General features: G+C 41.1%; 1 protein-coding gene across 2 annotated transcripts in view; it reads left to right on the top strand.

Annotated features, from left to right (window-relative positions):
* LOC108714634 (SLIT-ROBO Rho GTPase-activating protein 3) overlaps positions 1 to 18,709 on the top strand; it is a 107,970-nt gene extending 89,261 nt beyond the window's left edge. For both annotated transcript variants that reach the window (XM_018259033.2, XM_018259034.2), the window contains exons 17-22: positions 4,062 to 4,289; positions 6,211 to 6,290; positions 9,163 to 9,343; positions 10,258 to 10,407; positions 10,814 to 11,141; positions 11,351 to 18,709. In XM_018259033.2, coding sequence (XP_018114522.1) covers positions 4,062 to 4,289; positions 6,211 to 6,290; positions 9,163 to 9,343; positions 10,258 to 10,407; positions 10,814 to 11,141; positions 11,351 to 11,767 — 1,384 coding nt within the window. In that variant the 3' untranslated portion in view covers positions 11,768 to 18,709. The remainder of the gene's footprint in view (positions 1 to 4,061; positions 4,290 to 6,210; positions 6,291 to 9,162; positions 9,344 to 10,257; positions 10,408 to 10,813; positions 11,142 to 11,350) is intronic.
* The last annotated feature ends 250 nt before the right edge of the window (positions 18,710 to 18,959 follow it).

Genomic DNA, 18,959 nt, shown 5'->3' with positions numbered 1-18,959 from the left:
AGTTTGCAATTAAGAAAGAACCAGATTGCTTGTGTTATTATAATCCCACTCAGCTATAATAGTATAAATGTTTCCATACTGTGACACAGATTTACGGGAGACTGCAGGAAGACATTTTTGCGTGGGTTCTATAGGTTCCTTTTCAGATCCCTACGCTATTCTTTGTGAAAGAGGTTTAGGGTATTAGCTTCTACCGTAAACATGTTTAATAAGTAGGCATAGGGACAGGGTGACAGTTTTTTGAAGCTTTGTCTCTTAGGACCTCAGGTCCCTTTCATTCTGGATAATAGATCCTGTACATATTCTCAGAAACTCATGCTAGATGGCTAGATGTTCCAGGAAATACTCATTATATATTAGGGATGCACCAAATCCACTATTTTGGATTTGGCCGAACCCCTGAATCCTTTGCGAAAGACTCGGTCGAATACCGAACCGAATCCTAATTTTCATATGCAAATTAGGGGTGGGAAGGGGAAAACATTTTTTTACTTCCTTGTTTTGTAACAAAAAGTCACGCAATTTCCCTCCACGCCCCTAATTTGCATATGCAAACTAGCGTTCGGTTCGGTTGGGCAGAAGGATTCAGGCAAATCCGAATCTTGCTGAAAAAGGCCGAATCCCGAACCGAATCCTGGATTCGGTGCATCCCTATTATATATGCTTGTTTGGTCATAAGTAAACAGTACCAGGTCCAGAAATGTATATTGAGTGTATATGTAGCGGTTCCCACTGCTGTTTTATATGTGTGAGTCAATATATATTTGTGTGCAATAGAGATGTCGCGAACTGTTCGCCGGCGAACTTGTTCGCGCGAACATCGGGTGTTCGCGCTCGCCGGAAGTTCGCGAACGTCGCGCGACGTTCGCCATTTTGGGTTCGCCATTGTTGGCGCTTTTTTTTGCCCTCTCACCCCAGACCAGCAGGTACATGGCAGCCAATCAGGAAGCTCTCCCCTGGACCACTCCCCTTCCCTATAAAAACCGAAGCCCTGCAGCGTTTTTTCACTCTGCCTGTGTGTGCTGAAGAGATAGTGTAGGGAGAGAGCTGCTGCCTGTTAGTGATTTCAGGGACAGTTGAAAGTTTGCTGGCTAGTAATCGTTTTGATACTGCTCTGTTATTGGAGGGACAGAAGTCTGCAGGGGTTTGAGGGACATTTAAGCTTAGGTAGCTTTGCTGGCTAGTAATCTACCTTCTACTGCAGTGCTCTGTATGTAGCTGCAGTGGGCAGCTGTCCTGCTTCTGATCTCATCTGCTGACTGCTGCAATAACAGTAGTCCTTGTAAGGACTGCTTTTATTTATTTTTTTGTTGTTTTACTACTACTACTACTACTACTACTATAAGAGCCCAGTGCTATTAGTCTAGCAGTGTTGGGGAGTGGGACTGGTGTGCTAATCTGCTGCTCCTAGTAGTTCAGCAGCACCAACTTTAATTTTTTTTTTTTAATATTCATTTTTTTTTATTTTACTTTTTTTATTTTACTACCGCTGTAGTAGTGTATAAGTTGACCTTTTAGGCATTATTTGCCCTGTAGGCATTATTTGCACACTGTTTTCTTCAACCCGCCATCGAGCTGTGTGACCTTGTTCACATTCTGTCTAAATATCCATAATATTACCGTCTCCAGAAAAAACACCGGAGTCACTTTTTTCAAGCAGCCATAATATATTTTACGTAATCCGTATCCACCGCTGTAGTAGTGTATACGTTGGCCTTGTAGGCATTATTTGCACACTGTTTTCTTCAACCCGCCATCGAGCTGTGTGACCTTGTTCCCATTCTGTCTAAATATCCATAATATTACCGTCTCCAGAAAAAACACCGGAGTCACTTTTTTCAAGCAGCATTCATATATTTTACGTAATCCGTATCCACCGCTGTAGTAGTGTATACGTTGGCCTTGTAGGCATTATTTGCACACTGTTTTCTTCAACCCGCCATCGAGCTGTGTGACCTTGTTCCCATTCTGTCTAAATATCCATAATATTACCGTCTCCAGAAAAACACCGGAGTCACTTTTTTCAAGCAGCATTCATATATTTTACGTAATCCGTATCCACCGCTGTAGTAGTGTATACGTTGGCCTTGTAGGCATTATTTGCACACTGTTTTCTTCAACCCGCCATCGAGCTGTGTGACCTTGTTCCCATTCTGTCTAAATATCCATAATATTACCGTCTCCAGAAAAAACACCGGAGTCACTTTTTTCAAGCAGCATTCATATATTTTACGTAATCCGTATCCACCGCTGTAGTAGTGTATACGTTGGCCTTGTAGGCATTATTTGCACAGTGTTTTCTTCAACCCGCCATCGAGCTGTGTGAGCTTGTTCACATTTTGTCTAAATATTGATAATATTATCGTCTCTAGAAAAACCACTTGAGTTACTTTTTTTCAAGCAGCATTCATATATTTTACGTAATCCGTATCCACCGCTGTAGTAGTGTATACGTTGACCTTGTAGGCATTATTTGCACACTGTTTTCTTCAACCCGCCATCGAGCTGTGTGACCTTGTTCCCATTCTGTCTAAATATCCATAATATTACCGTCTCCAGAAAAAACACCGGAGTCACTTTTTTCAAGCAGCATTCATATATTTTACGTAATCCGTATCCACCGCTGTAGTAGTGTATACGTTGACCTTGTAGGCATTGTTTGCCCAGTTTTTTTGGCCGCAGCCACTGAAGCACAGAGGCCAGAAAAAATATGCCATATAAATGCTGAAAATAGTCATTTTTTGCCATACGTTGACTCAACGTATATGGCAAAAAATGACTATTTTCAGCATTTATATGGCATATTTTTTCTGGCAACTGTGCTTCAGTGGCTGCGACCAAAAAAATGCATATTTTCTGCATTTATATGGCATAATTTTTCTGGCCTCTGTGCTTCAGTGGCTGCAACCAAAAAAATTTATATTTTCAGCATTTATATGGCATAATTTTTCTGTCAACTGTGCTTCAGTGGCTGCGACCAAAAAAATGCATGTTTTCTGCATTTATATGGCATAATTTTTCTGGCCTCTGTGCTTCAGTGGCTGCAACCAAAAAAGTTTATATTTTCAGCATTTATATGGCATAATTTTTCTGTCAACTGTGCTTCAGTGGCTGCGACCAAAAAATGCATATTTTCTGCATTTATATGGCATAATTTTTCTGGCCTCTGTGCTTCAGTGGCTGCAACCAAAAAAATTTATATTTTCAGCATTTATATGGCATAATTTTTCTGGCAACTGTGCTTCAGTGGCTGCGTCCAAAAAAACTGGGCAAACAATGTCTACAAGGTCAACGTATGGCGAAAAATGACTATTTTCAGCATTTATATGGCATATTTTTTCTGGCAACTGTGCTTCAGTGGCTGCGTCCAAAAAAACTGGGCAAACAATGCCTACAAGGTCAACGTATGGCAGTTGTTTAAAGAGAACAGTAGATTACTAGCCAGCAAAGCTACCTAAGCTAAAATGTCCCTCAAATCCCTGCAGACTTCTGTCCCTCCAATACAGAGCAGTATCAAGCAGATTACTAGCCAGCAAACTTACTATCATCTGTCCCTGAAATCACTAACAGCTCTCCCCCTACACTATCTCTTCCAAGCACACACAGGCAGATTTTTCAGATACATTTTTGCCCTTGATCCCCCTCTGGCATGCCACTGTCCAGGTCGTTGCACCCTTTAAACAACTTTAAAATCATTTTTCTGGCCAGAAATGTCTTTTCTAGATGTTAAAGTTCGCCTTCCCATTGAAGTCTATGGGGTTCGCGAACCGTTCGCGAACCGCTCGCGTTTTTGCGCAAGTTCGCGAATATGTTCGCGAACTTTTTTTCCGACATTCGCTACATCCCTAGTGTGCAATGCTTAATGTTGTATGTCAGGTATAGTGTGGGATATAACCAGGTCTAATGTGACCTATATCCAAGGCTTAATAACTCAAGCCAGCCCACATCTGAGCAGCAAAATAAAGTGATCTGTTTTTGGCAGATAATAAGTTAATATAAATTAAGTAATACTAAGTATTTCAGCAGCTCAGTGACTGATATCTCAATGAAATGTGCCACAGTTTATCACAGTACAGTGATGAGAACATGATGGATCCATACAACCTAGCCATCTGTTTTGGACCAACCCTGATGCCCATTCCAGATGGGCAAGATCCTGTGTCCTGCCAAGCACATGTCAACGAGGTCATCAAAACCATCATCGGTAGCCACGAATCCATTTTCCCAAGTCATCGTGAGCTGGAGGGGCCGGTGTATGAAAAGTGCATGACTGGAGGAGAGGATTACTGGTGAGCACTTAATTTTAATTGTACACAGGATTATTCACATTATTTCCTTTTTAGATTCCAAGATAGTAAGGAAATGATGTACTGCTAATATAATGAATTTTATTACAACAGCGCCACCTGCTGATCAGTTTCTGACCATAATCCAGTCGTGGAACTTGTCAGAATAAAGGAAAGGGAAGGTTCTGATGTTCCCTCGTTTAGGAAAGACGTGATAAAAGTTACCGAAGGTTTCTTATGCCTTTCCTAAACAGAGAAACCTCAGAACCTTCCTTTTTCTTTCTTCTGGCGAGTTCCTCAACTGGATAAATCCCAGATTCCCCTCTATCATTACATCAGTACTTTTTGCTATTGGACGCAATTTATCTGATTGAACAGGTGCACCTGTAGGTGAGAAAAGTACTTTTGTAAACAAATGCCCAGTTTTGTGTCCATATTTAGCTTTTTTTATTGGCAGTTGTAAATGAGCCATTTTAGGGATATATACCCATTTGTATTACAAATTTAAATTGCTCAAAGTGCTCATTTGAGCACTTTTGCAATTTACATTTTTTTAGATTTCATGATATTTTTTGTTTTAACTGAACAGCAGGAGGCTCTCCTGTTACATCTCTAATATAGCATGAATCCTAATCAGCGGATGATTAGTGCTGATAGCCCTTGTGTTTTTTTTGGTGCAAATTAATGCATTTTGACATTAGAACATTCCATTTATACGGTTATTATTTCCAGTCCCCCCGATAGGAAAATGTTATCAGTCAGTTAACTGTGTTTCATCTCATTTGTTACAATGTACGGTTGGAAATAGCCGAGTTATTTTTACATAAGCGTATGACAAATCCTATATTACAGTAATTAATTAGTGGTCTGATGAATCGGTATAATTAGAGGGCACTGTGTGTACAATGCTTTTCCTTGTATTATTGTGAGAATCTTTTTAACCAATGAGATGCCAGTTCAGAAATCACGGGGCCCTGTATGGCAAAATTTTATGGGCCCCCAAGTTAAAAAAAAATTGGTGCCCCACCCCATATTAAAAAAAATCTTTGGCAGGGTCCCCCATAAGTTTGGCTCTTAAGGGGGGTCCAGCCATGCTTCACTTACTTGATAGCCAGGCCCCCTGCTGTCAGCCTGCTGCAAGCTTTAGGGCAGAGACACACGCTCAGATTCGGGGAGATTTAGTCTCCCATCGATAAACCGCCTCTTTATGGGGCAACTAATCTCCCCGAACTGCCTCCCACCGGCTAGAATGTAAATTGCTGGCAGGATGGCACCCGGAGCAATTTGTTTTCCGAAGTCGCCCGAAGTGTCCTCGTGAGGCAACTTCAGGCCACTTTAGAAAACGAAGAGCACCAATAGCTGCCCCACCGGCGATTTACAGTTTAGCCGGCGGGAGGCAGTTCGGGGAGATTAGTCACCCAGAAGAAGAGGAGATTTGTCGCCATGCAACTAATCTCCCCGTATCTGAGCGTGTGTCTCTGCACTTAGAAGAGAGGACTGGCGCTCTGGTCAGGGGCTCTTCACCATTGAGGCTCCTGGTAACTTCAAGAGCCGAATTTCCGTTTTTTCAACCCGAAAATTCGGCTCTTCTACTGCAGAGAGCACAATTGTGCTCCCTGCACTAGTGATGTGGCCCCCTCCCCACGACATTCACCTTTTCAGCGCCGAAGGGGGTCGGGTTGGGGGGGGGGCGTCCGTACGGAGGGAGGCAAAATAGGCAGGATTGCCCCTGGCTCCGGTGTCAGCATGATTCTTCTATTGACTTCATGAGTAAGTGAAGCATGGCCGGGGCCCCAAAAGACACAAAAACCTGTGGGCCCAGGATAACTGTCCCCTCTGTGCCCCCTGATGGTGGCCCTGGGGTTCCCCCACCAACACCAATAATGCTGTATGTTGGATGTAATGGTGCTTATGTTTATTACAGTGACAGCCCCCACAGTGAGCCGGGTGCTATTGAGGAGGGTGATCACGACAACGGCACAGAGCCTCACACTAGTGATGAAGGTAAGAGCCGGGGCCTTTTTGAATGAATTGTGGCCGTTGTATAGCTGAGTGTAGAACTGTGATGTAAAGAGAGACGTATGCTTGAAGAAAGCAGCTTAAAGGACAACTTATGCTTAGAGGTTGTTCACCCTTTGAGTTAACTTTAAGTTTGATGTAGAGAGTGATATTCTGAGACAATTTGCAATTGGTTTTTGGTTGCTAGGGTCCAAATTACCCTAGCAACCATGCATTGCTTTGAATAAGAGACTGGAATATGAATAGGGGAGGCCTAGATAGAAATATGGGTAACAAAAAGTAACAATAGCAATACATTTGTAGCCTTACACAGCAATTGTTTTTAGATGGGGTCAGTGACATTTGAAAGCTGGGGAGAGTCAGAAGAAGAAAGCAAATAATTCAAAAACTATTCTAAAAAAATGAAGACCAATTGAAAATTTGCTTAGAATTAGCCATTCTATAACATACTAAAAGTTAACTTAAGGGTGAACCACCCCTTTAAATCGCTGGGCTACAAATTGTTTTATTTTCCAACAGCAGACCATTAAATGCCATATGCTGATTGGTAGCGAATGTTGCACTTGTTGCTATGTTTCAGTTATTAGTATTGGGTTTCTGGGAAGTTTGGTGAGTCAAAGATCCAAAGTATCAGAAATAGTAAAGCAAAGAATGTTGTTTTCTTTTTTTTTTTTCATTACCCAAAAACACAACATAGGTATAGGATTTTTATCCGGAAACCCGTTATCCAGAAAGCTTTAAATTATGGGAAGGTCATTTCCCAGAGTCCATTTTAAGCAAATAATTCTGATTTCTAAAATGATTTCCTTTATCTCTGTAATAATAAAATAGTACTGAGTACTTGATAGCTAATCCTTCCAATCCTTATTGGAGCCAAAACAATCCTATTGGGTTTATTTAATCCTTAAATTATTTATAAGTAGCCTTAAGGTATAGAAATTGAAAACCACAATTCCCGAGCATTCTGGATAAAAGGCCTCATACTTGTATTTAACAATAAGTTTCAAGGCCATCTTTGTGGTCCATCATCCAATCACCTACAACCTCAGGTTTAGGTATGATGCCCATCACATCTTTCTTCCACTCTATTTAGATTGTAAGCTCATTAGGGCAGGGACCCCTTTGCCTTTTGTATTGGTTGTTTTTGTATGTAAATTTGTATGTCATTGTATACACCCATTTATTATATTATTTATTATTTGAAAAATATACATGTTTATGAATAATAATAATAATAATAATAATAATAATAATAATAATAATAATAAAGTGTTTTGGGCAAACTTGTAGGGTTATTGGGTATCTCTCAAAAAGGGACCAGTATAAATGTCCAGTAGAGCAATGTCTCCCTCTCCTGGCCACAGCTGAGAAGTGCATAGGAATTACAATTCTTGCATAAAGACCCTGATTTAATTTTAGCTGCATTAAATGCTAAATGTGTTTGTATTTCTTTCAAGGGCACATAGGACAATGCTTCTTTTAATGAATGACTGGCAGTTTTCATGAGCCTTCTCATATACGATCTGATATGATCCGAGAGGGTGGAGATAATGTTATTGGGTGCTAGGTTTACAAAAAGCATCTGTATTATTTAGTTGTATCCTCCTGTGCACATCCTACATACATCATGGGTATGAACTTTATGGCCCTCCAGTTGTTAAAGGGGTTGTTCACCTATAAATTAACTTTTTGTATGATGTAGACAGTGATATTCTGAGACAATTTGCAATTGGTTTTCATTTTTTATTATTTGTGGGGTTAGAGTTATTTTTACTTTTTATTCAGCAGCTCTCCAGTTTGCAATTTCAGCCATCTGGTTGCTAGGGTCCAAATTACCCAAGTAACTAATAATTGATTGGAATAAGAGACTGGAATATGAATAGGAGAGGCCTGAATATAAAGATGAGTAATAAAAAGTAGCAATAACAATGAATGTGTAGCTTTTACAGAGTATTTGGTTTTAGATGGGGTCAGTGACCCCTCATTTCAAAGCTAGAAAGAGTCAGAAGAAGATGGCAAATAATTCAAAAGCCATAAAAAATAAATGAAGGCCAATTGAAAAAATGCCAATAATTGGCCATTCTACAACATATTAAAATGTAACTTGAAGGTGAACCACCCATCCTGATGAAGGATGCTGGAGGTTGTATACAGCATCCTAATAAGGTACAAATAGATACAGAATGATCTTTTATCACAGTCAGCACTGCTTTAAATGGCTACTGTCGCCCTAGACTTGTCTTGTGGCTCTGATTAGAAAAAGAAGTTAAAGGGCATGTAAAGTCTAAAACAGAATAAGGCTAGAAATGCTGTATTTTGTATACTAAATATAAACATGAACTTACTGCACCACAAGCCTAATCAAACAAATGATTTATGCTTTCAAAGTTGGCTACAGGGGGTCACCATCTTGTAACTTTGTTAAACATCTTTGCAAGACTAAGACTGTGCACATGCTCAGTGTGGTCTGGGCTGCTTAGGGATCGTCATAAACAAAGCTGCTTGAGTTCTGCATGGCTGGGAAGTAAGGCGGGGGCTCCCCCTGCTGTTCATAAGTATGATTGTTTCCCTGCTCAGCAGTTAGGGACCGTCTGACAATTCCTATCCACAGCAGTAAATGAAGGGAGAATTTCACTGCATACAGTCAGGTTTCTTATAAAAACGGTACACATTTTTTAATTAAAGTATATTGGAGATAGGTTTCTTTTTCATTAAAGAAAGTAAAAATGGGATTTTATTGTTTTGCCTTTACATGCCCTTTAATGACCAGAGAAGAGTCATGTCGCTGATTATATTGCGTTATATTTCTCCATGTTCTGAGCCTTAATAATAACCTTTGTTATTGGTTTATCCCCAGAGGTGGAGCAGATTGAGGCCATCGCTAAGTTTGACTACATGGGACGGACTCCCCGAGAGCTGTCCTTTAAGAAGGGGGCCTCTCTTCTCCTGTACCATCGTGCGTCCGAAGACTGGTGGGAGGGGCGACACAATGGGGTAGATGGTCTGATACCCCATCAGTACATTGTGGTGCAGGATCTGTGAGTACCCGGTTGGGATATTTTTATATGTCTTTGTGTTCTGCTGTATAAGTAGTATAGATAGCGGCACAATCTGCTTAATGCAAGCGGGACCACACATTAAACCAGGTTGTGCCAGGATCTATTCTTCGTATATAGTCATTTGTGGAGGGTGCTGATCCCCTAGGCATACTGGGTATTCATAGAAGAGAGATCAGGGTGTGCTGGGGAGTTTTACATTCATATATACACACACACACATATTTGAAAAAAAGTGTCTGCACTCTATTGCTGCTTTTTGTTCAGGGTGCACAGTCAAAAATATGTACAGTTTTGCAGGTAGCAACTGTTAAAAATTGTATCTATGTCTATTCACATACTATTTGTGTCCAAGGTTTCGGTCCTCATTATCCTTGTTTTGCTGGTCCTACCTGCAAAACTATATACAGGTATGGGATCCGTTATCTGGAAACCCGTAATCCAGAAAGCTCTGAATTATGGAAAGGCTATCTCCCATAGACTCCATTTTATCCACAAAAAAAAAATGTTTTTTAAAAATGATTTCCTTTATCTCGGTAATAATAAAACAGTACCTTGTACTTGATCCAAACTCAGATATAATTAATCCTTAATGGAAGCAAAGCCAGTCTATTGGGTTTATTGTAATGTTTTCTAGTAGACTTAAGGTATGATGATCCAAACTACGGAAAGATCTGTTATTTGGAAATCCCCAGGTCTCAAACATTCTGGATAACAGGTCCTATACCTGTATATATATACTGTATAGAGAGAGATGAGAGAGAGAGAGAGAGAGAGAGAGAGAGAGAGAGGAGAGATATTACTGACTCTGCTGACTATTTCTTATGTTTCTGTAGCTGCTGCTTTGTCTATTTTACAGGCATTCTGTCATCAACTCTGATCCTTTTTTCCCATAGGGATGATGCATTTTCAGACAACCTTAGCCAGAAGGCAGACAGCGAGGCCAGCAGTGGGCCCCTACTAGATGATAAGGCCTCTTCCAAAAATGATATCCACTCCCCTATTGAGCACCTGCAGGAATACAGCTTCTCTGGAGTGTTGGGCAGGTACTATCGTAATAACGTTATGGACTGCAGCTTTGCTGTTATAAATTGCTATCTGGTTTCCAGGCAGGGTGGTCATAACAACTGGGCATCTGTTTGAAGGGAAGAAAGCTTTAAATTGTCATTGGCATGTACTCTTCCTATATCAGACACGTATATAAAACATTTCTGATTGATGCTCATTGCAGCCAGGTATTTCTCATACTTTGGTAAGGAAAGCAGTTACTGGTGATTTGGGGCGTTGACCCCCCACAAGATCACAGCAGCTAATGGTGAGCTTGTTATGTACAGGTTAATCTCACTTGTTCATGCTACTGACCCTTTAAGGTAAATATTCCTCACCCAATAATGCTGTGCCAGTTACATATACCCATGCCACTAACCCATTTTTGCACCCTTTTCATGTCAGGGTGAGACTAAGATCTGATGGAGCTGCCATACCACGAAGAAGAAGTGGTGGTGACAACCACAGTCCCCCCCGACCACTAGGTCCTTGTATAGATACCCCTCCCAGAGCCGCCGCCTGCCCCAGCAGCCCACACAAGCTGTCACTAAATCGAGGAAGGGTGGATAGTCCAGAGAAGCGCCGGATGGCAACTTTTGGCAGTGCCGGGAGCATCAATTATCCTGAGAGGAAGGGTCTGGCTGAAGGAATCTCCCTGCGCTCAGTAACAGGAGGCACCAGACACAGCAGTCTTGGAGATCACAAGTCTTTAGAAGCTGAAGCTCTAGCTGAGGTAGGACAATAGCCCATAAATAATAGGCAATGTCATTTCTGGATAAGCCCCGATATTTCTCCTGAATGTTACGGTGGGCTTACAATACACTGATTCTGATATATATACTGAATATGAACATGACTTGGGTGGGTTTTTGTTTGCACGTCTCTTGGGTGGTCTTTCTGTTTGTTTTTCCTGATCTTCTCATATAATCGTATTGTGTTCAGGACATTGAAAAGACAATGAGCACAGCCCTGAATGAGCTGCGTGAGCTGGAGAGGCAGAACACAGCCAAGCAGGCCCCTGACGTGGTGCTGGATACACTGGAACCCATGAAACACCCTGCACTGAGCACCCCCAATTCTGAACCGGTTAGTCCTTTGCACACCATTATGATCCGCGACCCTGATGCTGCCATGAGGAGAAGTAACTCCTCTACTACAGAGATGATGACTACATTTAAGCCTGCTCTGTCGGCACGTCTCGCTGGGTCTCAGCTGCGTCCTCCACCTGTAAGGCCGGCACGGCCCATGGTCCAGCACAGGTCTAGTAGCAGCAGCAGCTCTGGTGTGGGAAGCCCGGCACTAACACCCACAGAAAAGGTGTTCCCCAGCAACCCGTCGGAGAAGTCAGGAACCATGTAAATGCCACCAGACCCCATTATCTTGGATCCTCCTGTGTGGTCTGTGGGATCCTCTGGATGTACAGATGAGAACTGGGTCAGGGGACACAGAAACCAATAGAACTCCAGTGTTTACACTAAAGAGCCAGTTGTATTAGATAGAATTCCTGTACCCGTGTCTCAAATACAGTTCTGTAAATATTCATATATTCCCTAAATGACTCCCCTCGTTCCCCAGTTGTAGAATCTCCTACCAATACATCCAATCACACTGTGTTCTTGCACCCAGGCATACGGATCCTTAGTCACCCAATTACATGTACTGTACATATCTCATGGTCTCCCCATGCACTTATAACCACGTGGTTCTAACCTAAGTAGTTTTTTCTTTCTCACTCAGGATTTGTCCATGTGCCCAGTAGCATGTTACCATCCATATTGGGCCACTTCTTGTTCCCGCCTTACTCCATGGATTCATTGGTAGGCACATTATCATAACGTATCTCCATGTCTTTCCCAACTTACACTACCACACTGGATCTTATTTCCACAAATCCAACCACACAGGTTCTTACTCCACACACCCAATCACACAGGTTCTTACTCCACACACCCAATCACACAGGTTCTTACTCCACACACCCAATCACACAGGTTCTTACTCCACACACCCAATCACACAGGTTCTTACTCCACACACCCAATCACACAGGATCTTACTCCACACACCCAGTCACACAGGATCTTACTCCACACACCCAGTCACACATGATCTTACTCCATACAACCAGCTACATAGGACCTTGTACCATGCATGTGTCATACCCTAATTATCTCACCCTTGTTACCACTATGATAAATCCGATTGGACGTATGTCAGCTGGCTTGCCCTTTTTCCTAAATTTGTGCATCGCTCATATACAAATCTGAGTAGCATTTTCTCATTACAAATATTTACCACACTGGATCTCATGCCCATCTTACCCCAGAGTTTTTCTCCATGGACTCATCTCATGAACCATCATCTCCTCTTCATCTCAAGGAATTGTACCATAGTGATTCTTAAATCTTCAGTTGGCCTTAAGATGCACTAAGACTCAGTACAATATATACTTTATGGCACTGCATTTTGTGCGTGTGTTTGCTTGGATACGCCGGAGATGATAGAATTTTCGAGTGAGTAGTCCAGTCCAGGCTGTTTTTTTTCCCTCTGGGCTATACCTAGACACCATGGATTATGGCTAAGACAATGGCAATGAATGAAACAAAATGAGAAGTACCTGTGGAATGACATATTTCTTCTTGAATCTTCATGGTTTTTACCCTGCTCTTAATCAGTTAGGTCATAAAAATGCCTTTTATCAGCCCGGCCTTGTGGGTTTCCCAAATGAATTGCCCATTTGTAGGTTGTACTTTGGACTGTGGCTGCCATGAGAGAGTTAGGGGCCCCTGCTGCCCCCTCTGCCTGGAGGAGCGTATACCTTTGTACAGAATTACTCTTATGGTTTAGTTCTATTAACCCTGTGTAGGCCAGAGGCCTAGCTATTATAAATGTGTATATATATAAACACATATATATATATATAGTAGTTGAACGTAGGATAATTTGAATTATTTTTGAGTTTCAAGTAAGGCTGTTTGTACTGCCACTGGAAAGGTGATATATATGTGTGTATATATATATTTATAGTATGAATGTTCCTTATCAACCCCTGACATTGACCTCAAAATTTTAATCCAATAATACTTTCCTTATGCATCTGGGACTTGAGTTTGGTCAACAAAAACCTTGTTTCCCCTAAATGTATCCGTGAGGGGCAGGTGTACTACACCTACAGGCTAATATTATCATAGGCACATAGTTTGCTCCAGACCTGGTAACCCACAGCAACCAATCTTTAGGTAGAGTTTGATGGTCAACTGGTTGCTACTGGTTACAAGATGCAGAACCTTGCACCTATTATTGCATTAAGTCATTGTTTGCGTAAAAAAAAAAACCTCAAGTCCGAAACAGCTGTAGCCCTATGACACATTAGGAATTTACCGGGCACCACCACCTGACTTTACCAGTATCCACTACAGGAAAAGAGTTTCCCATTCATTCCAATAAGAAGGGCACTTAAACAGCTGTTCCCTTAACTTGCCTCATTATGCTCTTGTTAGACATTCTTGCCCTATTTATTGGCAATGGGCTTCATTTCCAAATATTCAAGACAATACAGCCAGATGAATATTTAAAGGGGCAATTCACCTTTGAACAAAATTGTAGTATGTTATAAGTGGACTTACCGGTATTCTAAGCAACTTTTCATTCAGTCTTCATTTTATTATTATTGATGTTATTTTGAATGGTTAGCCTTCCTCTTCTGGCATTCTACCGAAAAATCTCTTGTGTAATTGTGATCACTGATTCAAACCAAAAACAAAAAAATTCACCATATTATGATTTTGTTTTATTGCTGATCTTTCTATACATGCCTTCTACAATTCATTCGGAACTTCTAAACTGCAGCCTGGTTGCTTGGGAGAATCAAGCCCTAGCCGCCTGATAGCAGATACTGTAATTAATAAGCTTGAGTACTGCAGAACAAAAAAATAAATCAGTAACAAAACACAAAAATGAAGACCAATTGCAGTTGTCTTGTAGAATATCATTGTTTACAACAAATTAAAGGTCAATTTAAAGGCATACTAGGCCGCTACTGTTACACAGAGCCAATACATTGCATTGCAGTTCTACTTGTAACTTGTTCTGTGACAAAAATGTAAAAATGTATTATAGGGTTTATTTTTGCACCTCATTTTGGGGTGAGATTTGAAATGTGTGGGTCATGAGTGTTGACTACAATGTTCATGTGAGGCAAGTAACATTTGTTACCACAATTCTGGAGGATGTATAAGGGGCACAAGCAAATGTACCCATAACACACTGCTGTGCAGAGATGCTAATGAGATGCAATCGATACACACAGGGCTTCTGGCTTCTCTTTACAACAAGATTCTGAAGCTTTGAGGTCCATGTGGCCTCCTTGCTCTTCATGGTTGTCCGGAGCTCGTGTAACTTGTATATTACGCCTATTTAAAGTGCCAAACCAATGTGCTCTGGTTGTTCTGGTGATTATTAATCTACAGCACCAATCTACAGCACCAATGAAAGAAATTTATTGTACACTCAACTTTATCTGAGCTTTGGTTGTCATGTGGGTGAGGGCCGGGTTTTCACTGTGATGAGCTAGTGGGGCCTTGAGAAGAAAGAGTAAGAGCAACTGCTGTACAGCAATACTGGATTGTACCCTAACGCCTGTCTCTGAGCCAGTCCAACACAACAGGACACCCTTACAGGGCCACATTTATGTTAATCACTTTTCTAGGAAGAATTAACAACTGTCTCTGTTACTTTTCTTCTCTGTTGATAACCTTGGCATTCAGTAGAATATTTACCCACCAAGCTGGTAAAATACAGACCAGTAGGCAAACCTCTAGCTATACTGTATGGGGAATAATGCCCCACCCCTCCATAATAAAATTAAAATCACCAAGGAAATCCATATCCATACACGTTATTGTATACAGAACTCTAGGGTGACTCCTATTATTCTCATATTTTAAAGGATCAGTAAACCATTAAAAAATTGATGCAAAATTGCTCTGGGTGCGTTTCTAAGTTTCCAGTTTCAGAGCTATTTAAGTTTTTATTAACTGCCAGTATAATTATTTTTTTAACAGGGTCACAGTTCTTGTAACAATACAGTCAGAGAGATGTATCTTTAGAATGAAAACTAAATCTTCGAATTATGCTCTGCTCTGGAAAGAGATTGTCTTCTGAGGCTTTTCATCTATTTCCTGAGCAGTGCAAGACTTTTCTGTTTTCCTTCTGAATGTAAAGCTCTCCGACTACACAGTCAGAAGAATTGACCAGCTGGTGGCACTGTTGTTAAAAAAAATCATTTGGCACTTGATAAAAACTTAAATAGCACAGAAACTGAACAGTTAATAAGCAGAGAGTTTCTTTTGATACAAGTGACATCACTGAGCATCGTTCATAACTGATGACATCATTATTTATAAGGATATTTGTCAAGGTTATTGTGGCTCTTGTGTATTGTAACTTACTGAATAACACCTATTAGCTGCACACTAGTATTTACTTACAAATTAAGGAGCAGAACTTTCCTCCAATTCCAAAGACTGCTGAGGGGTTGGCAGGGCTAATAACCACATCATTCACTGGCATGTTGTACTGAGCCTCAGATAAAATCTGTGAAATCCCATAAGCTCACCAAGGCCTGGCATGGATTTGCTTCCTAACTGATACTTGACACCACTTCTGCTCTTTGCATTGTGTGATTTGGCTCAGATCCCAATGTTGCACAATGTGTTCTGCATAGGAGTCCTGGGTGGGAATACAGACCCTCCTTGCTCTCTCTCTGACTCCATATATCTAGTGCAAGATGCCCCGTTGCAAGTTTTCTGTGCATGAGGCCTGAATCCGTGCACTGCCCCTCGCCTGTTCTACCTGGTTATAGTCCATATGCCTTGGACAGTTAGCCTTCTTGCATGTTTCTCTTGTTTGGCAATGGAAACACACTGAGAATGAAAATTTAGGGTTTCCGTAGTAGCTGAGGTTGAACAAAGACACATGTTCATTAAGTTCAACCTTTTGAGCTAGCATATGGAAGTAGCATATACTAAGCATGCATTTAATTGATGCAATGAATGCTGCAAATAAAACATGTTTAGGAATTTTAGTTGCTGTCAAATGAACCAGGGACCTCTTAAATCAGGTTTGGCCGACATGGGGCCTTCCAGAGGTTATTGAACTACATCTCCCAGCTCCTCCCCCTTGATCCTGTAAGTTGTTCTATATCATACCTACCTGTGCCATAAATAAAAACATAAATATATATATAGATATATATTTATATATATATATATATAATCCCTCTAGTGAATTTGAACTTCACTTCCCAGAAGAAAGTAAGGTGCTGGGAGTTTAGCAGCAGGGTGAATGTGCCATACCCAGAGGAAAGCCAAAAATGCTTATTACAAGCACAAAAACCAGTAATATCTCACTCAAGTGGATCGGCTTTGCCCTGAGCAAATTCCACAAGTGCCCTCAGACCTGGGCTTTCTTGGTTAATTCTGAAATGCCCGAAAGGTCTTTGCTGCAAATGCCTCCTAGAAGTGAACATGTTACTTATCAGTGTAATGAACAACAATTACTGCTGTACAAAGCTTACGGTTGGGGGGCTGCCTGCCAAAGCACAATGTTTAACACTGTGACGTGTGAATGATGTTATCCAGTTCAAGCACCATCCCACCTGGGAGAGTTTGTTTTTTGCCTCTAAAATTAAGTGCACACATTGAATGGTAATGGGCCACCTGGGATTGGTTGCACTTTATTGTCTCCACTGTGCTTATTGAATTTTGACTCCATGAATAAGTAAGAGCAGCCTTCCTCTTCTGTGCTCTGCTTGTAGGTGGCATGTAGATCTGACAGGCAGGGTGCATTGAAGCAGATAATAGATTTATATGAGCACCATACGAATGCCTACACATATTATGACCATGGCAAGCAAGAAGACCACTAAGCTTAAAGGCATGCCTCGTTGAGAAGGGACAAAGTCATAGGTGACAGTCAGTAGACAAACCATGTAGAGAGTTCAAAGTAACCCCACGTAATGCAGCTCTCAATACAATCACCTTAGAGCAATACAATTCTTCCAGCAGCCATGGCTCTCAAAAGTTCTAAATAACTCCACCTAATGCAGCTTTCCATCCAACAAAAGGTCTTTTCTGGTTGGCTCACCCTACAAGGTGCTATTGCCATCTAGACTGCTATTTTTAACTAAAGGGATAAATCTGTTTTTCTTCTGGAATGAAGCTGCCATTGTAGCAGGCACACTGGGGCCCAGGTTTACTTTCAAAATAATGGCCCAACAATGATACAATGCCAGTGTTTAGTAGCACCATTACTTAAAATGATGAAACATGACCGGGAAATGCGTGCCTTTCTTGCAGATTATTGGAGACGGGGTAGGTTATGGGTGTAGGCTAAAAATGGCCCGCCTGTCTAACCATGCCACTAATGGGGTTCGTAGACTTCAGCCAATCCTTTGCTTTGTGAAAAGGGATCTGTTTGATTCTGTGCTGGGCAGCTAAAATCTAAATGAAAAGGAAGCTTTCTAGGAATTGAAAGCTAAAATGTAGTTAGGAAACAATAAATCGACCAAACTATTTTAGTGCTTTGGCCACTTCCTGTGAATACGGGGCGAGGGGTTGTCCACTTTGCATTATATTGACTGCAAATTGAACGTCAACTTGAATTGATTTGACCAGCCTTAATACTTTATATCACAGCATGTTCAGTTTAAATCATCATATCCAACGGCACTTGGGGCCAGTTTTAAATGAAATGTAGTGGGGAGGGGGGGTGACTATATATTTCTTGTTATGTAGCCGGATCTACTTACCTTTGCTATTTATACTCTAGTATTTATTCTGTCCAGTAGCAACCTAATAAGTCATGTGTTTGTACCACTGTCTGCAATGAATTCTGGGTACTGTAGTCCAATATACCTATATGTACACAAACTGTGTTTATGCCTCTGCATCCTCTCTGACAATATACTCATGCACTGTGCTGTTCCCTTACGCCACCCTCTGGCCTATAACGCAGCTGTACAGACTCTTCTATAAAGACCCGTCGGGTCGCCACAGAAAAGCACATGTCTCTCAGCCACTTCTGATTGGCTGTTTCTATTTCAATGGTGTTGCCAGGTAACAGTAGAGGAACCACCAATTGGCTGTCCCTGCATAATAATAATAGTATGCTATAAATATTGTCAATGTTGTGTATGGAGACTGCTCCAGCCGTGTGTCTGATGCGATATGCTAATTATATGCTAATGAATCCCATGTAGAATAATAAACATGACTGGAATATTAAGTAAATGGAAACATTTTTAGGATGTTCCTGCTGTCGTTTTTGAGTTGCCGTCACTTATATCAAATGGTGCATGCTGGGCCCTTTTTGTATGTTGTTAATGGAAAACTGATCTAAAATATAGTCAACTGCATTTTAGGTTTCCTAAGAATCATCTACTCCATTTTGGTTTCCTAAGAGTCATCAACTCCATTTGGTTTCCTAAGAGTCATAAACTCCATTTTGGTTTCCTAAGAGTCATCAACTCCATTTTGGTTTCCTATAAGAA

Source organism: Xenopus laevis, chromosome 4L, assembly GCF_017654675.1.
Source record: "Xenopus laevis strain J_2021 chromosome 4L, Xenopus_laevis_v10.1, whole genome shotgun sequence".
In the NCBI taxonomy this organism is placed as follows: Eukaryota; Metazoa; Chordata; class Amphibia; order Anura; family Pipidae; genus Xenopus; species Xenopus laevis.
Note: the sequence above shows the minus strand (reverse complement) of the source record. Positions and strands in the feature narration are given on the sequence as shown.